The sequence below is a fragment of the Sycon ciliatum genome, chromosome 13, assembly GCF_964019385.1.
Source record: "Sycon ciliatum chromosome 13, ocSycCili1.1, whole genome shotgun sequence".
NCBI lineage: Eukaryota > Metazoa > Porifera > Calcarea > Leucosolenida > Sycettidae > Sycon > Sycon ciliatum.
In genome coordinates this window covers 27362785-27389661 of record NC_088655.1, presented here as the reverse complement: position 1 = coordinate 27389661, position 26877 = coordinate 27362785, and the positions used below count along the sequence as shown (strand labels likewise).

At 47.4% G+C, this 26877-nt stretch overlaps 1 protein-coding gene and 13 non-coding genes across 14 annotated transcripts in view; 11 read left to right on the top strand and 3 right to left on the bottom strand.

The window, feature by feature from the left end:
- The window catches only part of LOC135829539 (uncharacterized), an 86379-nt gene that overhangs the window by 48968 nt on the left and 10534 nt on the right, over nucleotides 1–26877 (top strand). Inside the window, exons 47-62 of the mRNA XM_065341936.1 lie at nucleotides 222–581; nucleotides 984–1189; nucleotides 1534–1703; nucleotides 2208–2367; nucleotides 3211–3367; nucleotides 5544–5576; nucleotides 5993–6064; nucleotides 6377–6551; nucleotides 6802–6868; nucleotides 7271–7441; nucleotides 8010–8124; nucleotides 8416–8541; nucleotides 9705–11140; nucleotides 11935–12086; nucleotides 12423–12637; nucleotides 26462–26614. Of these exons, the coding sequence (XP_065198008.1) occupies nucleotides 222–581; nucleotides 984–1189; nucleotides 1534–1703; nucleotides 2208–2367; nucleotides 3211–3367; nucleotides 5544–5576; nucleotides 5993–6064; nucleotides 6377–6551; nucleotides 6802–6868; nucleotides 7271–7441; nucleotides 8010–8124; nucleotides 8416–8541; nucleotides 9705–11140; nucleotides 11935–12086; nucleotides 12423–12637; nucleotides 26462–26614 (3768 nt within the window). The remainder of the gene's footprint in view (nucleotides 1–221; nucleotides 582–983; nucleotides 1190–1533; nucleotides 1704–2207; nucleotides 2368–3210; nucleotides 3368–5543; nucleotides 5577–5992; nucleotides 6065–6376; nucleotides 6552–6801; nucleotides 6869–7270; nucleotides 7442–8009; nucleotides 8125–8415; nucleotides 8542–9704; nucleotides 11141–11934; nucleotides 12087–12422; nucleotides 12638–26461; nucleotides 26615–26877) is intronic.
- On the bottom strand, nucleotides 4429–4510 carry Trnas-aga (transfer RNA serine (anticodon AGA)). Its single transcript has one exon. It is a non-coding gene; the product is annotated as a tRNA-Ser (tRNA).
- Nucleotides 4608–4689, bottom strand: Trnas-cga (transfer RNA serine (anticodon CGA)). Its single transcript has one exon. It is a non-coding gene; the product is annotated as a tRNA-Ser (tRNA).
- Nucleotides 13378–13448, top strand: Trnag-gcc (transfer RNA glycine (anticodon GCC)). Its single transcript has one exon. It is a non-coding gene; the product is annotated as a tRNA-Gly (tRNA).
- On the top strand, nucleotides 14254–14324 carry Trnag-gcc (transfer RNA glycine (anticodon GCC)). The gene has a single exon. It is a non-coding gene; the product is annotated as a tRNA-Gly (tRNA).
- Nucleotides 15285–15355, top strand: Trnag-gcc (transfer RNA glycine (anticodon GCC)). The gene has a single exon. It is a non-coding gene; the product is annotated as a tRNA-Gly (tRNA).
- Nucleotides 17015–17085, top strand: Trnag-gcc (transfer RNA glycine (anticodon GCC)). The gene has a single exon. It is a non-coding gene; the product is annotated as a tRNA-Gly (tRNA).
- Nucleotides 18266–18336, top strand: Trnag-gcc (transfer RNA glycine (anticodon GCC)). Its single transcript has one exon. It is a non-coding gene; the product is annotated as a tRNA-Gly (tRNA).
- On the top strand, nucleotides 19872–19942 carry Trnag-gcc (transfer RNA glycine (anticodon GCC)). Its single transcript has one exon. It is a non-coding gene; the product is annotated as a tRNA-Gly (tRNA).
- Nucleotides 20643–20713, top strand: Trnag-gcc (transfer RNA glycine (anticodon GCC)). The gene has a single exon. It is a non-coding gene; the product is annotated as a tRNA-Gly (tRNA).
- Nucleotides 21875–21945, top strand: Trnag-gcc (transfer RNA glycine (anticodon GCC)). The gene has a single exon. It is a non-coding gene; the product is annotated as a tRNA-Gly (tRNA).
- Nucleotides 22647–22717, top strand: Trnag-gcc (transfer RNA glycine (anticodon GCC)). Its single transcript has one exon. It is a non-coding gene; the product is annotated as a tRNA-Gly (tRNA).
- Trnag-gcc (transfer RNA glycine (anticodon GCC)) lies at nucleotides 24455–24525 on the bottom strand. Its single transcript has one exon. It is a non-coding gene; the product is annotated as a tRNA-Gly (tRNA).
- Nucleotides 25883–25953, top strand: Trnag-gcc (transfer RNA glycine (anticodon GCC)). The gene has a single exon. It is a non-coding gene; the product is annotated as a tRNA-Gly (tRNA).

Genomic DNA, 26877 nt, shown 5'->3' with positions numbered 1-26877 from the left:
TGTCAGGTGACCGGATGTCTCAATAATATCCTTGTCAGTTTTATGCCTTGTCGTTGCACTATCTGACTGTATATTATCTCGTTACCTTGGTTACCTTGGTGGACTTTTAGTCATAACTAGTAACTTTAATCCTTTCTCTTTGCATTTATTTAACGGTAGTTTTGTAAATTTTGTTGCTTTCTTTCCTTCCCCATTTATTATAATTATTGTGACTGCCACAGGCCAACCTGAAGATGATATGCCGTGTCCAGCACCTGCTGGCCCAGCCGCGTAACTTCAGCCATGTGATCCTGGTTGCCGCCGGTAACCCGCTCACGCCGCGGCACCTGGTCTCGCTGGTCAGCTACGTAAACGACGCCGCGTTCGTCACCATGGATACGCTGACGCCGTGCGCCGAAGAGCATCTGCTGCACCACGAGTGGAGCGACGCGCTGTGTGCCGCCGCCCCAAGTGGTGATGGGGTGGTGCCCATGGCAACGGCGGATGACTGTGCGGGTGGTGCGGGCGGCAAGGTGTGCGTCAACTCTCAGCTGCTCCTGTTCAAGGTGCTCAAGGACCTGTGCCAGCAGGGTGGTGTTGAGGTAGGTGACCAATGACATCATGTATGACATCATGTACAGTGTAATGCATAATTCACAATTGTTGGCGGTGATTTGGCGCCATGTACCGAATGTAGGATTTTCCGGGCGTATAAGCCGCACCCAGATTTTTCGTCACGAGATACAGACATTCACCTCATTTTATCGGCGTCAATTTGACCCACATACATGCAGTACAGAGCCAAGTATGGTGGAATGAATAATGCGTTGTATGACATCATGTAATGAGTAATGCATGATGTAATGAATAATGCTGGGGGACAGCACCTGCGAATAACGCATGCCGAGTCATTCATGGATCATGTGTTTATGGTGCGTGCAAGTATTAGTTGAACCCATCCTTTCATGTGTACCTGCTTCCATGCTCATTTGTTCCTTTCGCAGAACCAACGCATAGTTCTGTTGCTGACATCGGACGACTTTCCGACGCGCTGCCACAGGTCCCTGCTGCATGAGCTGATGGTCAGCGGGCGTGTGGACCATTGGTTCGACGAAGACGAGCGTGTGAAGATTGTCAACGCCATGCGCACGCACATCAGCAAGCTGGGAGTGGCGTACACGGACGACATAGCTTGGGAGGCGTTCCAGAGGTATGCTGGCGGGTGAATGTTTGTATGCTGTGTGGTATACTCTATGCAATGGAGGTGATTGGCCAGGATCTGAGGGGTGAAACTGACTGCCTGAGTCAGGCAAACGATGTTGCGTATCTTCTCCGGGTAATTAATTCTTGGGCAATGGTGCATGTATAAGTACTTCAACCTCTGTGTGTGTGTGTGTGTTTGTGTGTGTTTGTGTGTACGTGTGTGTGTGTGCACTTGTGCATTTGTGTGTGTGTGTGTGTGTGAACGCGTAAGTGTACGATTATGTACATGTGTGTTTTCGTGTCAATATTACGTTTCGTGTGTTTCACCTTTTCCCGTGTGTCCGTGTGCAGTAATATCCGTCGCAACATCCGCATTGTCCTGACGTTCACATCGTGCGAGAGTTCCGCGTTCCACGCCTGTCAAGATCACTTCCCGTCTCTACTGGAAGGCAGCGGGTTGATCATCGAAGAGCCCTGGTCCAGTGACGGCCTTGTCGACGTAGCTCTGTACCATTTGAAAGGTGAGGTCGTCTGCGATCTGGATTGGCAAACATACGGACAACACGTGTGTTGTTCGCCGTCGTCTGACGATAGTTCTATCGTGAAGCTCAGAGGCTCAAATAGAACTGGTCATTTTCTAATGTCTGAAAAGGCGGCGAGGTGACAAAAGTTTATTAAACAGAATCGTATTTCTTTGTCCATGACCACTTTCTCTGGAATTTGTTTCGTGACATCTCAATAAAACCTTTGTGAAATGACGCTTCAGCTGATTCTATTTATTGCCATCCTTAAATTTTCTAATGACTGTGTTAAAAGTTCAAAACCTTCCTGGTGATGGTTAGTTCTTGACTGAAACATTGAATTTTTTTCATGAAATGAATTTGTAAAATCCAGTGTTTGAGCATGAGTTAGTGTTGCTCAGAACCTCCCTTTCCCGCCTACAAAGATTTGAACTACCTAATTTACCGACCATCTCTCTCGTCTTTCTTCCGTGTGTCCCGTTTGCTCCCATATGCGCCCTGCAGAGTCTGAGCTGTTCTCCGATGACTCGTCCGCCGCCCTCGCCCGTATGCTGACTGAGCTTCACTCGGTGGCACAGGCTGCCATGGAGCGCGAGTCAGTGTCCAGCGGTCGGCCGCGTCTCCTTTACGGTCGAAACGACATGTTTGAAGGTTTAGTGGCCAGGTGAGGAGAGAGACGGGATCTGACAAAAAATGCATATTCGCTAGAGTTCTGTTGTATTCAACATTTCCTGGCTCATCCAATACCATATTTCCCCGATAATAAGTCGCACTTGATTATAAGTCGCACCCCCATTTTCAGCTCTGAGCCAAATTGTATCAACACATTCACACAAGTAGGAAGTCACACTCGATTGTAAGTCGCTCGTGAAGTTTAATGTAAAAAGGTGCGACTTACATTCGGGGAAAATAGGGCAGCTACCAATGGCAAAATTACTGAATGTGAAACGATTTGGACTCTGTGCGGCCGACAGGGAATGCCGTAAAAAGGTCCACAAAGCAGTGTGTGCTCTGAGAATTCTTAATAGCATGCGTAAACGGTATCAACTTCCACGCTCTTCTCTTTTCCTCTTCTGCTTTCTCAAACTGTTTTCTGCACACTTTGCGGAAAACAAGAAATGCCGTAAGATCTTCCACAAGGCAGTGCGTGATCTGAATGCCGTAAAAGCCCGTGTATAGGCCCCGGGCGTATAGAATAGCAGCCTCGATTTCCTGGGCGTGTACAGGGGCACGGGCGTTATTTTGGAACCGGGCGTATACTTGGAATAGGGTTAGCAGTAAGTTTTGGGTATCGGTACCTGTACATGTACTGGTGTTGCCGGCATACCTGGGCATATACATGGGCATGGGCGCTATTTTGAAACAAAAGTGTTGACTTCCCCTGGCAGGGCGTGTACACGGAGGGTGGGCGTAATTTTGAGTGGGCGTATACAGGGGCTTTTATGGTACACAACTGTAGCATGCATACCAACCTCCACTTTCCTTCTCTTCTCTTTTCCTTCTTCAGGTTTCTCAAGCTGTTCTCTGCACACTTTGCGGCGGACAAGAAACGCCGTAACATCGTTAACGAAGCTGTGGCCGTTCTGAAACAGGTGACAGCACGCCGGGATCATCTCAAGGCCAAAGAGGACGACGAGGACGAAATGCTGAAAGACCTCGAAGGGGTAAGCCAAGCAGGTTGTGTGTGCACGTGTGTGGCCCCATTCATTTTGCCATTTTTCGTTTAATGGCCAAAGAAGGATTTTTTGTATAGCAACAAAGAGAATTAGTTTTGCTGCAAGCATAAGCATTTCCTATATGTCGACATGCATGAGCAAAATGTGAAACGATGATTGCAGGGCACACAACGAAAAGGAAAGAAAGGATTTGTTCAGACAAGGGTTTTATGTGCGTTTTGTCTAAATCCACATCTGCCTAAGGATATGAAGCATCTCCAGTCGGAATTCGATTCTGAACCTTTCCGTAAAGATGCGCCTTGACCAGTTGCGGACACTGTGTCTACAATCTCCATGCTCCCGAATCGACGCTTGTCGTATTTGCATCTAAACTCTGCACAAAGTGAGAGAATGTTCACCGCTCGAGCCACACGCAGTGCTGTCGAATGCAGCATGGCACGTCGTAACCCAGAGCCCGGCGTCCAGCTGGTGTCGGAACGAGATCTGGATCAGTTGAGTCCAGATTGGACATAGGCTTCTACGTCAGCGGGTGCGTTCGATTACGCCCTTGAATCGATTCATGAATGGTATTTCATGCATTCAAGTCGACCGGTTATCATGTCATGAACTCTGGAATCAGTTCTTAATCAATTCACCGTAATGGAGGTGATGAGAATAGCCAGGGGTAATTCATGAATGGATTCAAATCGATTCGTGGGCCAAATCGAACGCACTCAGTGGGGTTCTGATCAGGCTGAGGCTTCTGCATCAGCATCACTTGAGTGTATGTCGCCGCTCAATTGCATGGCAATTGTGTGAATGTGATGCTTTGTCTTTCAGTCTATCATGGGTTCAGCGGTGAGCAAACTGGTGCTGTATTGCGTCATGATTTCTCGAAATGTGAAGTGAAGATCAATCTCGTATTTATCAAGTAGCATTGCCTGATGATCGTGACTACGTGAAACTCGGAGTTGCAACACAGCTTTCTACCTCTCTCTGGTGTAAAGATCAATCATGAATGAACGAAAAAATGAAAGCAAAAGAAATAAAATAAAAAAGTTAAATCAACTCGCAGTGAACAGGATTCGAACCTGTGCGGGCAGAGCCCAATTGATTTCTAGTCAATCGCCTTAACCACTCGGCCACCACTGCTTAGACAACGTTGGACAATTCATATGTTGCACAAATATGGGAGATGGGGATGAAACCGTCAAAAGCAGTCGAACAAGAACTGGCAAAAAAATCCGCTCGCAGTGAACAGGATTCGAACCTGTGCGGGCAGAGCCCAATTGATTTCGAGTCAATCGCCTTAACCACTCGGCCACCACTGCTTTGAACGAAAGACATGCACAGTGACCTAAATTTGTTGAATGAGAGGTTAGACATAGTACGAGGGTAAATAAGATGGTTCCAAGTGTGAATGTGTGTGGTGTGAATGAGGTCGGCCAGAGAGTGTATAGTAATAATTATGGTGAAGCTGGAACTATTTCACAGGTTAGAGACATGTTGCATTGAACTGATCAGAGAAACAATCCCTTCTCCTCCTTGCGCTCTCAGCCGATACATGGCTACCCTCGGTAGCCATTACACACACCAAAAAGTCCAAACAACGAAAGAGTTATGGGTACTTCATTTGTTGTTATCTGTTGTACTGTTGGACAGCCGAATGATACCGTTCATAATATTATATTTAGTGATCAAGGAGACGGCGTTATTGTTGGTTAGCCCAGGACACTGACCTGACGAAGGGTGGACACTGTGACATGCTGGATATGTTGTTGTTTTCTTTTGATACGTCGAATCAAACGGGAAGCAAGCCCAATTACACGAGAGGACATGCTGGTCTAGGTTTGCCAGTGGCGGATAGCTGCTATATGTTATTGTCAATAATGTCCCAGACGCTTGCCTGGCTGGAGCGATGCTGACAGCCGAAGCTGCTGTTCATAGCCAAGCCATGCATCGGAGACGTACTGATGTGTGTGTGTGGGGCGGGGGGGGGGGGGGTGCGTGTGTGTGTGTGCGTGCGTGTGTGTGCGTGCATGTGCGTGAGTGCGCGTGTGTGTCTGTGTCTGTGTCTATGTGTGCATTTGCATGTGCTTACATTATGTGTGTATGTATGTGTGTGTGTGTGTGTGTTTATACATGCGGCTTTTGTTATTATTCTGCAATACTGGGACCATAACAGACAAGTCGCCGTGTGCTGTCGCAGATTGGCCAGGTAAGCCATCCAGCCGCACATCTGCTTAAAGTGTACATGTACGTGGACTTCAGTTTCGTAACGTGTGTGTTAATCCATTGGCAGTGATGCAGCTTATTCTAGTTTCATTGCAGCCGAGGTCACATTCTGTTTGCGTGCGTAGAGCTGGTAGCGTTATGAAATCTGATATCGTTCTGAAAACGAGTCCGCTTTCCGCCCATCATGGGTTGCACACTATTGGCTGTTCTCTGCCCCTGGTTACAGGTGACTCATCGTTTTCCTGTGCAAGAAATGCTTGTACTTTCCCTATGGTAACCTGAATATTAAATGGCCGTTGTTACTCTGCCCGTCTCCCCCTCCACATTCCCCATCTCCATCACCACAATCCCCCCCACGCACCTACACACACGCACACGCACGTACCATGTGTTGCGCAGGATCTTGTGATGGTCAAGGAGTACAACTTGGTCTACCAGACGCAGAAGGACTACATTCGGCACTTGAGACGGGTAAGTGATGATGGCCATGACACCGTGTGTCGTGTTTGTACACTCATGTGGGTACGTATGTCTTTGTCCTTCTGCTACTGTGAACTGGGGAATTTTTGCGCCGGTTTTTGTTCACGATTTGGGATTACGGACAAATTTGCACCTGGAGATGTTTGCAATTGGAGTCAATTTCGTTAGTTTCTTTACTGCAGTTCTACGTTTGGTGCCGGCTTACTTTTGCGATTTGTGTGTGTGTGTGCATATGTGTCGGCTGCGGACACATGTGTGTTTCCGTGTGTGCATGTGCCCCACCACGGTTGTTGTGCTGTGCAGCGTCTGCCCGAGTACGAGATGGCCAGCGAGAAGTCCAAGCACGACATCAAGGTGTTACGGCAGCAGATCCTGGAAACTGTAGATCGGGTCAATCTGCCGGCACTGCAGGAGTTGCGTCTCATGAACCCCGTACCGACCGTCGTGGAGGATGTCATGGCTTCCATCATCATTCTGGGTGTGTGTTTAAAATAGTCTTCTGTTCAAACGGAATTTCTTGCTACAGTCGTGCTCCATGAAATCCGACCCCAAGTGCCTATTTGACGCCCTCAACTTGCATGGCCCTTGACGCCCTGGGAGTGGTACGAATCCAGCTAGACGCTCACAATGCAAGTACAGTCATGTAATCTTGATACCTTGTAAACTTATGGTGCTCTCTTTTTTAACTTTGATCTATCTATCTGCTCATTTCTGTCTGCCTCTCTCAGCTAAATCTCCCACAGCTGACCATACCTGGAGTAGGGGATGCAAGAGGCTGATGTCCAACACTGAGAGGTAAGACTTATGCTTTGAGCAGGTTCTGAGCGTTTTATTGGCATGTCCTGAGCAGATTATGAGCACGTTATGAGCACGTTCTCGGCATATTCTGGGCAAGTTCTTAGTAGATTCTGTGCAGTTGTATCCTGCAAATCCTCGCGAGCATTGGAGAAGAACTGTAGTGCCAGTGGCTCTTGTGCTTTTTTCGTTTTGCGGATGTTTGTAAATGTGCTTGTCCGTGCGTCTGTCTGCATTCTCAAGCGTGTGTGCGCGTATATAAATGGAAAGGCGTGTCCGCGCATGCATGCTGGTCGCTCCGTCTCTCTTTTCACCTGTATCTCTGTTCGTGCTTCTGTCTGCCTGTCTGTCTGCCTCCCTGTTCGTATATCTGCCCACCTCTGCCCACGCACTCGTGCACAGGTTTCTGGAACTTTTGCGTTCGTTTGACGTGCACACAACCCTGGGCATGACGGCCATTGATCTGTTAGCGCTGCACAGCAACAAGGGTACATTCAGTCAGGCCAACCTGCGAAAGCAGAGCACAAACAAGGCAATTCTGGAGCTGCAAACCTGGGCATCGCAGGTCAAACAGTAAGAGAGAGAGAGTATGTGTGTGTGAGGGGGGGGGGGGGGGAGAGAGAGAGAGAGAGAGAGAGAGAGAGAGAGAGAGAGAGAGAGAGAGAGAGAGAGAGAGAGAGCGTGCGTGCGCGAGTATGTGCGCGCATGCACGCGATCATGTGCTTGTGCTTGTGTGTGTGTGTGTGTGTGTGCACATGTGCATATGTGTGTGTGGGGGGGGGGGGGGGAGTGCGTGCGTGTATGTGCGTTTGTACCCGTCTTGCCTGACCATGCTGCGCATTCATCAGGTGATGCTAGAGTACGTACAGCCAGTAGAGATCGGATTTAACGACCTTGCATGTAACATCAGGTTGAGTTTGCCGACAAAATTCTGCTGCCCAAGTCGTTTAGTACGGGTAAGTCCTTTGTGAAGATCGGGTTTAGTGACAGATCGAATACCGCTATAGTGACATTTTGTTCTTTCCCGAAGGAGTGTCGTTATATCCAATCTCCACTGTACAATGTTACGTGTTCATTCGCATGGATTCTGCACTTGCACAATGCGCATACACTTGTGTGCTTCTCTCCCCCTGCCACACAGGTATTACGAGTTGATACGCGAAAAAGACATTCCCTTTGCTGAGCGGATTGTCGAAACGCGGAAAGAGCTTACAGAACTACTCAAGGAGCACGAAGAAATGTCCAAAAAAATATCTGTGAGTTGAGCTCTGCCAAGTTAATGTTGGGTGCAGCGATAATCATGATTTTTTTGTGCTTCAAAGCGTGATGTTTCCTTTCTGTCTTGCCTGGCATCTTTAATGAACAGGGCTCTTCATTAGTTGAGGGAGTTGAAAAGGGGGAAAAAACACTGAAAGAAAAAATTGATTTGGCACTGTGTGCGTGGTGTGAAAGAGTGAGGCCAGAGCAGGCAAGTGCCCAGGCCTGTAAAACCTCTACCCATTACTAAGTCTTCTTCTGCCCGTTTCTTTCTGCCCTCGCAATCGCAGGGTCTTGAAGAGCGCCTGAAGTCCTACTACAAGAAGCTGGAAAGTTCCTCTCTGGACGTCAGTAAGCAGAGAGCCCAGATGTTGGCCATTACTGAGGAGACACAAGTCTTGGATAGCTTTCTGAAGGTACGGTCGACAAGTCTGATTCAGCGTATCTCTCCCTACGTGTGTCTGGTTCCTCCTTGCGTGGACTCTGTTTTGAGCACGTGTGACTTAGTGTACCACGCCCTACGTTTGTATGGCTCCTCGAGTGGACTCTGTTTTTCGTGTGCCGTGTGCGTTGGTAGTACGTATCACGCCGGTTCTACGTGTGGTACATGGCCCTGCCCCCCCCCCCCCGAAAATGGGTTATTATTGATTGGGGCGGGCCATGCACCAACCGTAGAATCAGCTCAGTTCATACTGCTTGCGTTTTGGTGGGTGGGTGTGTGTGGGGGGGGGGGGGCTGTGTGTGAGCATGAAGACCAAGGTGCAGTAAAGCTCACGTAGTACATACTTGGATCATTTAGTAGATCTGCTTAGTTATCAATCTTTTTACACAAAACGAAAAAGTTTTGTTTTATTTGGGTGGGTGGGCCAAGGAGAGTTTCATTATGAAAAATATTGATATGGTATTTTTCGTATAATTCACCCTGAAACATCAATCCATTCTAGCAAGAGTCCATAAACAAGAGTATGCAACTGTGATCTCTTTTCTATGGGCCAGATGCGCGGCGCACTGCGGAAAATCAAACACCGCACTTTCCCTCTGGTTTGAAATGAACTTTCGTGCGGAACTGGAGTTCATGCGCCAACATTTTGAGATCTCGTAGGTACTGGAACGAATCAAGCAAAAGCGGCTGGGCTTGCACGAGAAATTGTAGGTTTGAGTGCATGCTTTCAGAGCGTGATGGAGGCAAATTACGTAATGAAGGCAGCGCGCCGCGCACCGACCCATAACCACAGTTGCATACTCTTGTTTATGCACTCTTGATTCTAGCTGTCAAGTCAATATATTTTTCATTTAGGGGGGTGGGTGGGTGTGGGAGGGTCGTAGCTAAACTTTTTTTGTTTCGTGAAAGTTATCGATAATGCCGGCTGGCCCCTTAGTGCGGATATTGTTCAAAGCATGAGTGTATTTCTCCTTGATATTGAAGTGCAATAACCCGTAGAGATAAAACTCAGTTTCCTCTGTGTGTGTGTGTGTGTGTGTGTGTGTGTGTGTGTGTGTGTGTGTGTGTGTGTGTGTGTGTGCGTGCGCGCGTGTGTCTATGTATTTCCTGTGAATGTGTGTACATTTTCGCACACAGATCACGCAGTCCGAGATGACCTCCTGGTGCATGTTGCTGCCCAGCATGGGCCGGCAGCTGGAGGAGCTGTTCGGCCCTCTAGCCCTGACAGCCGCCGCTACCAGCTACTTCACGGCTGGCATGGCGACGGGGGACGCGCACCTGCTGCTGTGCCACGATTGGTCGGAGTGCGTGCGTCGTCGTGGCTACCCGGTGACCTGGTCGTACACCGCCTGCGGCGTTCCCGTCTATCTGGCGCTGATCATCTCGAAGTGCGCCGCCCAGCAGCGCCCCCACCAGCACCTGGAGCCCGACCCGCAGCAGGAGAAGCGCAGCAGAGAGCGCGAGAGCACCACTGACGCCAAGGAGACGGACGCTAGTTTGGCGCTCGTCGAGGAGGAAGAATGCCTGCTGGAGGAGCCCGAGCCTGATCCCGATCCATCCCAACCCGATGAAGTTGTCGGGACGAGAGAGGAATCGGAGGAACAAACTGGCCCTGAAAAAGCTCCGTTTCCCCCTCATCCCGTAGATATCTCGCCAGAGGCTGAGGCTCAGTTGGCGGCAATGCTAGACGCGGCTGTGGATCTGGAACTTCCGGACGTGTCGGCTCCGCATCCGCCCACGCCGGACTTGGGCGAGACGCCTCTGTCGGTGGCAGCTCAGGTGCAACTTATCGAGGCGAGTGACGTGTCCTTGCCACCGTCTCCCATTGACGAAGCATCGCCCCCGGCAACTCACAGGCCGCTGAGAACACCGGCACAACCTGTCGCCACCGCCATCACCAATTTGCAGGCCACGGTGCAAGCTTCTGCTGCTGTTGATGTTGGTAGTTTCGGCGGCGTCTCTATGGTCAAAGCCGGTACGATGTCGATGCTGCCCGTCAAACCCGTACTCGGCGTCGGCAGTGTCAACGACAGCAGTCAGATGAGCATCACGATGCGCAGGCAAAGCAACGCCAGCCTCAAGCACGAGGCGAAGGTCAATCTCGACGAGGCGGTCGACCATCCCCTGCCGCTGTCGCGAGCGCCGTCCGACGTCGATATCGGCATCCCACGCGACATGACGATACTGGACAAACGACTCGCACCCGGAACGGGAGAAGCCTCTGCGGACACATTGGAGCTGTTGGAATACTTCGACTCTACTCTACTGGACACTCCGCCATCCCGCATGATCAAGAACCTACCCCTGACCACCATCTTGGCATCGTTGTCCATGGCGATGGCCATGATCCAGTCGCCGGGCAAGGTTGCCGGGGCTACCATGGCGACTCTGAATCAGCAGAGGTTCTCGCCGGCGGAGATGTTCCTCGTCGGGCAAGTGCATGCAGCGGTGGTGGGCGGTCGTGAGGCGGCGTGCCACAAGTGGCCACTGCTACGGGATCCCGATGGTCTCGGTGCCCAGCTGGTCAGGCGGATGGAGCGGCATGCTACCGTGGATCGTGACGTGCAGCAAAGGTATCTGCTTGATAGGTGTAGCATGCAATACACATATTGAACTGGTGGTGTTTATGGCAGGTCTGGGGGTGGAGAGGGGTGGAGAGGGGGGGGGGGGGTATTCCTATGGTCGCAAAAGGTTGTCTGCTGTACAGGAGTCGCAGAATTCAAAAAAGGAATAATATTTTAAAGGTTATATGTTCAGGGCCGTGTACCCGCTACTGGCTATTCACAGACTCTCTCTCTCTTCTCTCTCTTCTCTCTCTCCTCTCTCTCATACCCACACACTCACACACACACACACACACCATTGGACCATTGGACGCCCATCGCCAGAGGCGATGATAGCGATGCTACAGCAGAAGCCATAGCAGCTTGTGCTGGGATTGCACCATTCAACAGCTTGCAAGGCTGAAGAATTGACCGCCACTATTCAGCCTGGTCTACACCACACAGCTATGAAGTGGCTTTTTTGGCCAGTGAATCCCTACCTTTTGGTCTTTTTAATTTTTTCCGCACACACATCACACCACATACTCCGGCACACACACACACACACACACACACACACACACACACACACACACACACACACACACACACACAAACACACACACGCTCACACACACACACACACACACACACACACACGCACACACACACACACACACACACACACACACACACACACACACACACGAACACACACACGCTCACACACACACACACACACACACACGCACACACACACACACACACACACACACACACACACACACACACACGCTCACTCCTGGTTTCCTCTACATGTACAGTTCTCTCTCGGAAGTCCTGGACGCTGTTCAGGCGGCCATGGTGCAGGGAATTCCCCTACTGCTACTGAATGTCACGCCCGCGCTGTTGCTGTCCATCCGAGCAGTACTCGTGCGCCCTCAGACCGCCATTGTTAAGTCGAGCGGCAAATCAGGTTAGTCCCCGGCCCCATTGTGCCGTTTAGGCTTCAAATAGGAAAAAGTCCATTTTCGCTGACTTGCCATCAGCTGCATGCACTCTCAATGTTGTTGTAGTAATTCCGAGACCTCTGGTCGGACTAGCTGGACTCGCCTCACCTGCACCTTGCTTTTGCATGTCCTACCCTTTTGTCTGCTTGTCCTAGTCTTCTGTCCCAGTTTACTGTTAACCCACATCATCAGTAAGATCGTGTGCTTTAAACTTGGAAAAATCCCTCTGGACGCATCTGTTAGAGGGACGTGCTGTTTTTTTCTGAGTGACTGAGTGTGTTTGTGTTCTCTTGTGCTGTCAGGTGTCGTCACGCAGTTCTGCGGTCGCCAGGCAACGTGGCATCGTCTGTTCCGCTTGTACATGACGTGGAACCCGCACTCAACGCCGCTACCGGAGGATATCCTCTCCTACGTGACGGTCGTCGACGCAACATCGCGCAACAGCCTGCTGGCGGAGACCGTTCGCAACGATGTCGTTGACGCGGTTTGCCCGCTGCTGTCGCAACACGAGACAAGTGTGAGTACATGTACTGTTGCTTGTATGCGTAGTCGGGAACGCCGGAAACAGCTTTCAATTGGTCTAGTCCTACCATAGTCTTTCAGACCTCTGGTCGGTTGAGTTGCTCCCAGCACATCAGCACGTCGTCCCTACATCCCCTATGTTTTGTCCTTTTCCTCGCTTCTTTTTGTTCTCCACCTGTTTTCCAGTAGGGCTGTGACAATAGTAAAAAAAATAATAATAAAAAAAAAATACAGTTTGTGTGTGATATGGCGGGGACATGATGCCCTCCTCAGCAATAAACAGGTGTTGGTAGCTACAAAGTTGGTCCGGTGATAACCTGACCCACCGGACCGGTTCCGGCGGGCCTGGTAGTAAAGAAAGAAGAGGAAACAGAGCATGCTGAGCACAAGATGCCAGGCAAGCCCCCCTCCCGATTTTCCCTGGCGCGCTTTGTCTGCGCAGACGCCGAGACCGCCAAGGTCGGCTGAGCAGCAGGGCCCCGCCATCCCTTTCCACGTTTAGTCGGAAGCGTAGTGGACTTCTCTGCTGTCTCTGTCTCTGCTGGGATGACGACTACACCATAGCTCAGCGGTTAGAGCATCGCTAGCTACAAGCGAGGGTCCCTGGTTCGAGTCCTGGTGGTGACAGTCAATTTGGACTTCAATAGTAAAAAAACCTCCACATTGTGCTGAAGGCAACTGCATACTGCCTGTATTAGGCTCAGTTGTCTGCCCACCAGCTGAGCATGTATGCAAGCATTGGTGGTTCAGTGGTAGAATCCTCGCCTGCCACGCGGGGGGCCCGGGTTCGATTCCCGGCCAATGCATTTTTTCTTCTTTTTTTGCTCGAAGTGATAAGAGCTTTTTTTGCAGTGTGGTGTCTGCGCAATCTTTTTTTATCATTATTCAGCAATGGCAATGACATAATGCCAAAAAACATGTGTTGTGAGGGCGGGGGATTATAACCAGCCAAAGTGAGGAAAAACTGAGAAAAAAGGAGAGAAAAAGAAGACGAATGAGGGAATGAGCAGTGAGAATTCAACAGAGTAACCTTGAGACAGCAGTTTGAAGATTTGGCTATCGATGAAATGTCAACTCAACTCGGGTAGACATAGGCAGAACAAAACAAAAATTGGCAGTGTACTTCTTACGACAGTTTAGCTGCTACAAGAGCCGAGACCAATGAGAATAGGTGTTGAATATAACAGGGATGGGTAGTAGGGTAGCAACATCAGCAATGACACATAAGAGAAGTCATCACGCTGACAAAGAATTGAAGACCAATGCTAGTAACCCGGAGGTATATACCTTATTCGATCAACGTCACAATCACCTGAACCGGGGTCCCGGGAACCAGGGAGTGGCAAGAGACCTGCGCTCAGCGCACAGTGGACTCTGCGTGCGAACATGAGAGTAGAAAATACCGGCAGTTTGCTACTCCCTTGTACGAACTGGGCCTTTCTTGCCACTCGTTTCTCGTACGCGTGCCCTAGCTTACAACAAATCCCTGGAGGCGAGTCCGAAAATCACGTTATCGAATAAGGTCTATAGAATTTAAGATCTAGTGCAAGTGAGCCCGCCAACGCGTGGGCTGTATTCAGTTGTCTGGCCCGCAGCTCAATATGCATCCAAGCATTGGTGGTTCAGTGGTAGAATCCTCGCCTGCCACGCGGGGGGCCCGGGTTCGATTCCCGGCCAATGCATTTTCTTCTTCTTTTTTTGCTCCAACTGAAAAGAGCTTTTTTTGCAATGTGGCGTCTCCTCAATTTTTTATCATGATTCCGTAAATCACAATGACATAATGCCAAAAAACATGTGTTGTGATGGCGGTGGGTTGTAACCAGCCATAGTGGGGAAAACTGAGAAAAAGAAGACGAATGAGGGAATATGAAACTCGGGTATTGAGCCAAAGGGTTGAAAGGATAAGGACACATGGAAACGAGTTAAGAGTAACTCACCACCACTGTAACAGTGACAATCGACATTCTTTGTTCCGTTGGGACTGTAGCTTGTGCTCGTTTTCGTTGCGCTTGCCTTCCCCTCTTTGGTCTTTCCATAACCTTGAACCTTCCCAGTTGGAAGGCTGTCGGTTAGCGCTACGGAGATGTGTTGAAGCTAGGTGTCAGGACGTCGAATGTCTCAGTACTCTGTCAGTTTTGTGGCTAGTTGTTGCACTTTCTGACTGTATATAGCATCTAGTTACAGTGGTGGAGAGTTACTCTTAACTCGTTTCCATATGTCCTTTTCCTTTCAATGAGGGAATAAGCAGAATTTAACAGAGCAATCTTGAGACAGCAGTTTGAAGATTTGGCTAGCGATGAAATGTCAACTCAACCCAGGCAGACACAGGCAGAACAAAACTAAATGCAGCGTACTTCTTTACGACATTTTAGCTGCTACAAAAGCCGAGACCAATGGGAAATTTTTCTTGAATATAACAGGGATGGGTAGGTGGGTAGCATCATCAGCGATGACACATAAGAGAAGTCCCGGCCAATGCATTTTTTCTTCTTGCTCCAACTTTTTTTGTAATGTGGCGTCTGCGCAATATTTTTCATCAATTTTCCGCAAACACAATATAGAATTTAAGATCCAGTGCAAGTAAGCCCGCCAACGCGTGGGCTGTATTCAGTTGTCTGGCCACCAGCTCAACATTTATCCAAGCATTGGTGGTTCAGTGGTAGAATCCTCGCCTGCCACGCGGGGGGCCCGGGTTCGATTCCCGGCCAATGCATTTTTTCTTCTCTTTTTTTTTGCTCGAAGTGAAAAGAGCTTTTTTTGCAATTTTTTTATCAATATCTCGCAATGACGTAATGCCAATAAACATGCGTTGTGACAGCGATGGGTTATAACCAGCCATAGTGAGGGAAAACTGAGAAAAAGAAGGAGAGGAAAAGAAGACGATAACGGGACCAATGGGAATTTTTTCTTGAATAGAACAGGGATACAATATATCTGTGAAAACACAACCTTTAATACTACTAACACAACCTGTGACTACAAAAATCATGAGATCAACCCCAAAACATTTCTTGCAGTTTACTTTCATAGAGTTTGCAACTTTGTGTTCCTCAACACAACTTGCAGCTTTCTTCAAAAATATCCTCAACCTTGGTTCTGTCCTAGATCGTATATACATGCATTCATTGTTTCGTCTCATCATTATGGAGCAGCTTATGCGAAGGCTAGCCAAGCTTGCTTGGCGATGCCAACGCGGAAAAGCCTATAATAATAGCAAGAGTACATAACCCCCAAGAGTGTGCAACTGCCTGCACAACCTCTATGGTGTGCTGCGACGGCAGAACTTCACATGACGTGACATGGTTCAAAAGGTTATGCTGGCAAACAGTGCAAAGTGACCACAAGAGAGTTGTACCCAAAGCTGGGCTGCGTGCAACCCTGTATCTATCATGCACGGAGTGCAAATAATGTGTACGGGTTCATCACGTGATGTGAAGTTCTGCCGTCGCAGACCCCATAGCTGGAGTTGCACACTCTTGGGGGTTATGTACTCTTGATAATAGAGAGGTTTTGCATTCCGAATTTCGGAATTATTTTCGGAATGTGGCGGCAGCAGTCGAAAAAGTAGTCGAACTTTCGGAAGTGTGGTGGCGAAAGTGCATGGTTTTCCGAAAATGGATTTTCGGCTCTTTCATGTTTGGGTGTGCATATTTGAATACAAAAAAGTGTATTTTTCATGTTTGTATTTTTGCTTTCTGCTGCTCTCGATTATTTGAAAAATTGTCCACGTATGTAGTTTTGATTTTTGCTGCTCTCGCTGATCTTGCCATGTTGACTAATCTTCTCACACTCCATCACACTCTATCTTCCTTTTGAGCCTACTGACAGTACAAGACAGTTACGTGAGTAGTTCGCCAACCTCGTCTTCAGCTGTTGGATCACTTGGTCCACCATCAGTCCGTCCTCGTCTTCGAACCGCACCCAAATTCAGTTTGACCTGTGCACATGGATTTGATCCTGCTCAGGGAGTCGTAAAATACCAGGTATTTTACGACTCCCTGATCCTGCTCAACCCCTTCGACGCTCTCCATTTTGTTTTGCATGGAAACGAAGTCGAATCAGATTTTCGGAATGCAAAACACTGAAATTTTTTCGGAAAGCGCTTTTTTCGGAAAAGCACAGTCGAAAATCATTCTGAAATTCGGAATGCAAAACCTCTCTAATAATAATAAGAGGAAGAAGAACAGGGATGGGTAGTAGGCTAACATCATCAGCGACGACACATACCGGTAAGAGAAGTCATCACGCTGACAAAGAATTGAAGACCAATACTTGCAATGTGGAGGTATAGAATTTAAGATCCAGTGCAAGTGAGCCCGCCAACGCGTGGGCTGTATTCAATTGTCTGGCCACCAGCTCAACATGCATCCAAGCATTGGTGGTTCAGTGGTAGAATCCTCGCCTGCCACGCGGGGGGCCCGGGTTCGATTCCCGGCCAATGCATTTTCCTTCTTCTTTTTTATTTATTTTTTGCTCAAATTGCAAAGAATGGCGTTGCATACTAAATAGAATCTGTATTGACCACGTTATACGAGATGTGTATGCATCTGGAGCTAGAGCTATGCTGTAGAATTCTGCAGATAAGCCCATGCTCTTATCTGATTCGAAAGGACTGTTGATAGTATTGGAGGAGCTCGCATGTTTGTATGGGCTTAAACACCGATCGAGATGTACTGGAAACTGCCTAATGCCGGTTTGCGACGTATCAATGTTTGCTTATCTTGTGAGAAGAGCAGAACGCGAATATTACCCATCGTGAAATCAAACTTCAACCGTGAGTGTACATGTATAATTATGTGTGGCCACAGTGCTCCGTGAACAATTGCTATCGTAAACTCGCTGGTTCTGGGAGATAGCAAAGCTTTAGTGACGCAAACATTGCGCGGTGCACAGCACATATGTACATCAACACCAGTAGAGAAAAATGCTGCTCATACCCATCTGTACATTCGGGCATCACAGAAGGAGAATGAACTAAAACAGAAGGCCGTGAGGAGTAGCCCTGTGCAAAGTTGACTCACTGTAATCGATTCAATTCATGAATTTCAAGGCCAATGCATTTTTTATTTTTTTTATTTCTGCTCCAACTGAAAAGAGTTTTTTTTCAGTGTGGCGTCTGCACATCATTTTTTTATCATTATCCCGCAATCACAATGACATAATGATAATGCCAACATACATGTGTTGTGATGGCGGTGGGTAAAAACCAGCCATAGTGGGAAAAAACTGAGAAAAAGAAGGAGAGAAAAGAAGACGATAACGGGAATAAGAAGAATTCAACAGTGGCACCTTGAGACAGCAGTTTGAAGATTTGGCTAGCGATGAAATGTCAACTCAACTCCGGTAGATGCAGGCAGAACAAAACTAAATGCAGCGTACTTCTTTACGACACTTTAGCTGCTACAGGAGCCGAGACCAATGAGAATAGGTCTTGAATAGGATAGGGATGGGTAGTAGGGTGGCATCATCAGCAATGACACATAAGAGAAGTCATCACGCTGACAAAGAATTGAAGACCAATACTTGTAATGTGGAGGTATAGAATTTAAGATCTAGTGCAAGTGAGCCCGCCAACGCGTGGGCTGTATTCAGTTGTCTGGCCATCAGCTCGATATGTATCCAAGCATTGGTGGTTCAGTGGTAGAATCCTCGCCTGCCACGCGGGGGGCCCGGGTTCGATTCCCGGCCAATGCATTTTTTCTTCATTTTTTTGCTCAAACTGAAAAGAGCTTTTTTTGCTGATTGGCATCTGCGCAATTTTTTTCAATCATAATTTTTTATGCAGAAAAACATGTGTTGTGAGGACAGGGGATTATAACCAGCCATAGTGGGGAAATGCGCATGCGGCGATTGTGAATAGCAACTGAATAGAGTGGTTGTCAGTTGACAAACCCCCTTTTTTATAGTGAAGGAAAAACTGAGAGATAGAAGGAGAAAAAGAAGACGAAAAAGGGAATGCGACGAATTCAACAGCGGCACCTGGAGACAGCGGTGTTATGATTAAGCTTGCCCGGAAACGTCCACTACGCTCAGGTAGACGCAGGCGGCGGGGCGGGGTCGATTCCCGGCCAATGCATTTTTTTGCTCAAATTGCAAAGAATGGCGTTGCAGAATAGAATCTGTATTGACCACGTTATACGAGATGTGTATGCATCTGGAGCTAGAGCTATGCTGTAGAATTCTGCAGATAAGCCCATGCTCTTATCTGATTCGAAAGGACTGTTGATAGTATTGGAGGGGTTCGTATGTTTGTATGGGCTTAAACACCGATCGAGATGTACTGGAAACTGCCTAATGCCGGTTTGCGACGTATTAATGTTTGCTAATCTTGCGAGAACTGAGCAGAACGCGAATATTACCCATCGTGAAATCAAACTTCAACCGTGAGTGTACATGTATATGTGTGGCCACAGTGCTCCGCGAACAATTGCCATCGTAAAATCGCTGGTTCTGAGAGATAGCAAAGCTTTAGTGACGCAAACATTGGGCGGTGTACAGTACATGTGTACATCAATACCAGTAGAGAAAAATGCTGCTCATACATCTGTACATTCGGGCATCAAAGAAGGAGAATGAACTAAAACAGAAGGCCGTGAGGAGTAGCCCTGTGCAAAGTTGACTCACTGTAATCGATTCAATTCATGAATTTCAAGGCCAATGCATTTTTTAATTTTTTTCTCTCTGCTCCAAGTGAAAAGAGCTTTTTTCAGTGTGGCGTCTGCACATCATTTTTTTATCATTATCCCGCAATCACAATGACATAATGATAATGCCAACATACATGTGTTGTGATGGCGGTGGGTTATAACCAGCCATAGTGGGAAAAAACTGAGAAAAAGAAGGAGAGAAAAGAAGACGATAACGGGAATAAGAAGAATTCAACAGTGGCACCTTGAGACAGCAGTTTGAAGATTTGGCTAGCGATGAAATGTCAACTCAACTCCGGTAGATGCAGGCAGAACAAAACTAAATGCAGCGTACTTCTTTACGACACTTTAGCTGCTACAGGAGCCGAGACCAGTGAGAATAGGTCTTGAATAGGATAGGGATGGGTAGTAGGGTGGCATCATCAGCAATGGCACATAAGAGAAGTCATCACGCTGACAAAGAATTGAAGACCAATACTTGTAATGTGGAGGTATAGAATTTAAGGTCCAGTGCAAGTGAGCCCGCCAACGCGTGGGCTGTATTCAGTTGTCTGGCCATCAGCTCGATATATATATATCCAAGCATTGGTGGTTCAGTGGTAGAATCCTCGCCTGCCACGCGGGGGGCCCGGGTTCGATTCCCGGCCAATGCATTTTCTTCTTCTTTTTTTTTGCTCGAACTGAAAAGAGCTTTTTTTGCTGATTGGCATCTGCGCAATTTTTTAAATCATATGCAGAAAAACATGTGTTGTGAGGACAGGGGATTATAACCAGCCATAGTGGGGAAATGCGCATGCGGCGATTGTGAATAGCAACTGAATAGAGTGGTTGTCAGTTGACAAACCCCCTTTTTTATAGTGAAGGAAAACTGAGAGAAAGAAGGAGAAAAAGAAGACGAAAAAGGGAATACGACGAATTCAACAGCGGCACCTGGAGACAGCGGTGTTATGATTAAGCTTGCCCGGAAACGTCCACTACGCTCAGGTAGACGCAGGCGGAACGGAACAAAAAATGCAGCGTGCATGTAGGTCACCCAAGACTTTCGCTGCTGCAGGAACCGAGACCAATGAGAATAGCTCTTGACTAGAACAGGGATGGGTAGGGTAGTAACGCCAAGGACAAGATAGCGGGGTTTTTTCATCCGATAATTATGTTCTTTCTTCTTTCTTTTCCCTTCTCTTGCCATGGCTGGCTAACGCCCCCTCCGGTGCATTGGCTTTTCCCATTGGACGGTGAAATAAAAAAAATTAAAGGTATTTTAAAAGAGAAGTCATCAAGCTGACAGAGGACTGAACGCCAGTAACCTCTAGGTCGTGTTTAGTTGTCTGGCCACCAGCTCAACATTTCATCCAAGCATTGGTGGTTCAGTGGTAGAATCCTCGCCTGCCACGCGGGGGGCCCGGGTTCGATTCCCGGCCAATGCATTTTTTTGCTCAAATTGCAAAGAATGGCGTTGCAGAATAGAACCTGTATTGACCACGTTATACGAGGTGTGTATGCATCTGGAGCTAGAGCTATGCTGTAGAATTCTGCAGATAAGCCCATGCTCTTATCTGATTCGAAAGGACTGTTGATAGTATTGGAGGGGCTCGTATGTTTGTATGGGCTTAAACACCGATCGAGATGTACTGGAAACTGCCTAATGCCGGTTTGCGACGTATTAATGTTTGCTAATCTTGCGAGAACTGAGCAGAACGCGAATATTACCCATCGTGAAAGCAAACTTCAACCGTGAGTGTACATGTACATGTATATGTGTGGCCACAGTGCTCCGTGAACATTTGCCATCGTAAAAAATCGCTGGTTCTGAGAGATAGCAAAGCTTTAGTGACGCAAACATTGGGCGGTGTACAGTACATGTGTACATCAACACTAGTAGAGAAAAATGCTGCTCATACCCATCTGTACATTCGGGCATCAAAGAAGGAGAATGAACTAAAACAGAAGGCCGTGAGGAGTAGCCCTGTGCAAAGTTGACTCACTGTAATCGATTCAATTCATGAATTTCAAGGCCAATGCATTTTTTAATTTTTTTCTCTCTGCTCCAAGTGAAAAGAGCTTTTTTCAGTGTGGCGTCTGCACATCATTTTTTTATCATTATCCCGCAATCACAATGACATAATGATAATGCCAACATACATGTGTTGTGATGGCGGTGGGTTATAACCAGCCATAGTGGGAAAAAACTGAGAAAAAGAAGGAGAGAAAAGAAGACGATAACGGGAATAAGAAGAATTCAACAGTGGCACCTTGAGACAGCAGTTTGAAGATTTGGCTAGCGATGAAATGTCAACTCAACTCCGGTAGATGCAGGCAGAACAAAACTAAATGCAGCGTACTTCTTTACGACACTTTAGCTGCTACAGGAGCCGAGACCAGTGAGAATAGGTCTTGAATAGGATAGGGATGGGTAGTAGGGTGGCATCATCAGCAATGGCACATAAGAGAAGTCATCACGCTGACAAAGAATTGAAGACCAATACTTGTAATGTGGAGGTATAGAATTTAAGGTCCAGTGCAAGTGAGCCCGCCAACGCGTGGGCTGTATTCAGTTGTCTGGCCATCAGCTCGATATATATATCCAAGCATTGGTGGTTCAGTGGTAGAATCCTCGCCTGCCACGCGGGGGGCCCGGGTTCGATTCCCGGCCAATGCATTTTCTTCTTCTTTTTTTTTGCTCGAACTGAAAAGAGCTTTTTTTGCTGATTGGCATCTGCGCAATTTTTTAAATCATATGCAGAAAAACATGTGTTGTGAGGACAGGGGATTATAACCAGCCATAGTGGGGAAATGCGCATGCGGCGATTGTGAATAGCAACTGAATAGAGTGGTTGTCAGTTGACAAACCCCCTTTTTTATAGTGAAGGAAAACTGAGAGAAAGAAGGAGAAAAAGAAGACGAAAAAGGGAATACGACGAATTCAACAGCGGCACCTGGAGACAGCGGTGTTATGATTAAGCTTGCCCGGAAACGTCCACTACGCTCAGGTAGACGCAGGCGGAACGGAACAAAAAATGCAGCGTGCATGTAGGTCACCCAAGACTTTCGCTGCTGCAGGAACCGAGACCAATGAGAATAGCTCTTGACTAGAACAGGGATGGGTAGGGTAGTAACGCCAAGGACAAGATAGCGGGGTTTTTTCATCCGATAATTATGTTCTTTCTTCTTTCTTTTTCCTTCTCTTGCCATGGCTGGCTAACGCCCCCTCCGGTGCATTGGCTTTTCCCATTGGACGGTGAAATAAAAAAAAATAAAAAGTATTTTAAAAGAGAAGTCATCAAGCTGACAGAGGACTGAACGCCAGTAACCTCTAGGTCGTGTTTAGTTCTCTGGCCACCAGCTCAACATTTCATCCAAGCATTGGTGGTTCAGTGGTAGAATCCTCGCCTGCCACGCGGGGGGCCCGGGTTCGATTCCCGGCCAATGCATTTTCCTTCTTCTTTTTTATTTATTTTTTGCTCAAATTGCAAAGAATGGCGTTGCATATTAAATTATAATAGAATCTGTATTATCCACGTTATACGAGATGTGTATGCATCTGGAGCTAGAGCTATGCTGTAGAATTCTGCAGATAAGCCCATGCTCTTATCTGATTCGAAAGGACTCTTGATAGTATTGGAGAGGCCCTTGACGTCCTGGAAGTCGTATAAATGCAGCTGGACATACACATATATTCACTGGTTTGAGGGAAAGACACAAAACGGGAAAAATCTGAAGAAAGAAAAAGTGACTGTCACCGCCAGGTTATCACATCCTTTTTTTATTTATAAAGCACGAAGAAGTGTAAAAACAACAGAAAAATGATAAGGCACCCATTTTGATAATCCAGGGGATGGCCCACGCCTGGTACTGCCACTGCATTATAAATCATACGTAATGACTGATAAAATGCTACACCTGTGAAGTGAAAGAAAAAGGCCCAACCCTAGTACACATATGCAAATACAGTGATGTATCGGAACTGATCTACTGTGGTCTACAGTCCGTTTCAAAAAGATTTACAATCCTGGCGATCGCCCGCGGAGTTTGGCGTCTTACCGTATGAGCACTCGAGCGCTGCCTGGAAAAACTCACTGTGAACTCGAAGAAATATTCCGCGCGAAAGCAGGAAAAATGACAACTCACTCACGTTGACACAGTCATGTACGTCTGGTTTACAACAAACGAGTTCTTCCTCGTATCGATAATGGAGTCAGAAGCAGGGAGTCGTAAAATACCTTTACGACTCCCTGGTATTTTACGACTCCCTGGTCAGAGAGGACATGTCGAAACGAAAGTGTTGTAAATGTTGACGAGCTGCATGGTTCCGTTTTGTGACCAAAACAGTTTCTTTGAGCTGCGATGCAATTATGTACTCACCAAATACTTTGACGACTCCCTGGTACTCACCGTGTGACGAAAACGACATCGACACGGACTCATTCCCAAGGCCATGACTTGGCAAAGCTATCCGTGTGACTTCGACGACATTTTGAGACAAGCAGACGCTTGTGAACGCTGATAGAAGACGGCGTTGACTGCTAAATTCAAATAAATTGGCGATCTTGAAATACTAAAATAAATCTCAAGAAGCTACAGCGCGATGACTTCCATTATAATTCACTCACACCACTGCAGTGTTGTGGGTGTGTTCACATGGCGTGAGCCAGTCAAGTGTCAGTCAGTTCGGCAGGAAGCGCGAGCTCCAACAAGTCGTTTGGTGCAGCCATCTTCTTTGTCTTGTACCAGCTTGATCACCAAAACAATGAAAAAAAAGTTTGATTTGAGGATAGGTTGGGATTTGAACTCACAACTTCATGGTCAGCAGACAGCATTCATAACCACAAGGCCAAAAAGGAAAGGATAAATCGTGGGTTTTGATAAAAAATCGATACTGGCTTCCTGGGCAAATTGTAAACCATGGGAAAAGGCCGGAAACCTGGCCGAAATTCTAACTCCTTAACGGTTGGTCCAATTGTTCCGAAACCTTCACAGAACAATTTGCCGTGTCCTAACGAGCCATTCTAAGTACTTTGTTGTCCAAATTTCCCTTATCTTCATACTTTTTAAGACCCAAACCTGATTGTAAATCTTTTTGAAACAGACTATAGGGCGCCAGTTTTGCACTTTGGGTCAGATTTCACCGAGCGCTTGTGAAAAGAAAATATTTGAGCAAAAAAAAGGAATGCATTGGCCGGGAATCGAACCCGGGCCCCCCGCGTGGCAGGCGAGGATTCTACCACTGAACCACCAATGCTTAGATATACATTGAGCTGGTGGCCAGACAACTGAACAGGTCTTGAGTGTCCATTGCACTCAGCAGAAATAGTTGGATTTTTTTATCACATTCCACATACATGTACCTACGGAAGAAGGGGAAGAAACAAAGACAAAACAAAAAACAACAATGGGTGTGTAGGCGATACATGAATAGAATGGCCTCACATCTTTGTCATGTGACTAAGTTTGTGTAGGAGGCGTACATGGCATGTGGACAATGGAACAAACATGGCCGACATCACTATGACTCATTAACGGAGAGCTTGACTGTAGGCTACCCCTGTTCAAGTTCTCTTTCCCTCATACTTCCATTTATCTGGTGCGTCCAGAGCGTGACGATGTCGAGACCAGTTGGTCGACGGAGCGCCTGGCCCCCACCACCATGGCTGCTGCATGTTCCCATTGCGTGCACCACATGGCTTTTAGCTTAAAAAAAAAGGTGGAATCAACATTGCAACAGGCAAATGTTGCCCATAAATGCGGGGGTTGTCTGGAGTTGAACCCAACATGGCAGACATCATGTGACCCATAGACGCAGAGCTTGACAGGTGACATCAAGAGTATACAACCCCCCAAGAGTGTACAACTCCTGATACCCTTTCTATGGAGTACTGAGAACACCGACGGCGAAAACTCACAACTCGTTGTTCAGTGTCGCAGTTGTACGTTTCCAGCCCGTTTTTTAGCGAGCAGCGGAGTAATAAAAAAATCACTCTCTGACAGAAACTCACTGCACGTATGCAAATCCCCGGCATGATCATGGCAGATATTCGGATTGCGCGCACACTATCCTTCGTTTGTACTTAGTACGAAACGTACCTGAGACACGTGATGTGAGTTTTCGCCGTCGGAGACCCCATATGCAGAGCTACACACTCTTGGGGAGATATATACTCTTGGTGACATCATGCGACTCGTTGGTGCAGGAGTTGACTGGAGTTAGACGTTACCCGTATGACAGTCATGTGCCAGCTTCAGCAGGTCTATTCACGGCTCAATGCTAGAGCTAGGCTGTGTGGGCTACGGTGTTTGCGGCTGTTTCGAAATATTATCGAGGAGAAGTGGGAGTGAGGGCAACATAACTGTGTTTCACTACTTCATGCGTCGACCGTTGGCCAAGGAAGTGAATCGCCCTGGCCCTGGTAACTTGGAGATGGAGTCTAGCAAGAGGGGACAGGTGCGTCGTAAATACATGAAATTCAAAAAGAAAATTCAGCTTGAGCGTGTCCGAATTTCCCGTCACGAAACCCTCCTTTCATGCATGTGGCATGTGCGACAGCATGCTGCCTGGCTCGTATTCAGGTGAGCAGCCAGCAGTTCAACACACATCCAAAGCATTGGTGGTTCAGTGGTAGAATCCTCGCCTGCCACGCGGGGGGCCCGGGTTCGATTCCCGGCCAATGCATTTTCTTTGCTCGTGTTTAATAGGAAATGGCTCTGTGTCGTCCTTCCTGGTCATGTCCAAAACTGCTTTTATAAATGTCTCCATTCTTTTGCTTGCTTTTTCTTTTTCCTTTTTTTGTTTCAAAATAGTTAGAGCCTGAGTGATCAACACAACTACATGCCCCTGTAGATGGCTCCAAAAGCATTTTTTCAATTTATTTCCCTTGCATATTGACTTTATAGTTCCTTTCAATTGTAATACGGAAATACAGTACACATTGACAAAGAGCATGAAAAGAGCTTCATTTTGATAGGCATGTCATACGATACAAAATACGGGTTCACATACATTCGAATGGGATTTCGAGTATGAGCTATAAGGACACTTCGCGAATAAGGACACTTCGCGAATAAGGACACTTTTCCGATGCCCCGCCCAGTGTCGTTATTCACAAAGTTGACTGTATCTATCACACTATTCTATCTAACACCTTGCCTCTCCTTGGAATGTTCACCCCTCACCGCTTCAGGTGCGCAACAACTTCCAAGACATGCAGTGCAGATTGAACGAGGTGGAGTCCGTTCTGCTTCAAGAGCTCTGCGCCATCAACATCAAGGAGCGGCAGACGTTGAGTCGCCGCAACCGCTTCCGCATGTGCGAATACGTCAAGAACAAGTTCTGTGTAAGTGGATGTACAGTAAAACCTGTCAAGGCAACCACTCGGAAAAGGCGACCACCTGTCCCAATAGACCACTGCAACCAGAACTAAGGGAGTTATTTGCAGTCAAATGACCCTGGATAAGGTGACCACCTGCCCCAGAGGACCACTGTAATCAGGACCAGGGGATGCTATTTGCAGTCAAATGACCCTGGATAAGGAGACCACCTGGTGACAGAGACCACATTTTAAAGGTCCCTTGAGCGGTCGTCTTAGACAGGTTCCAC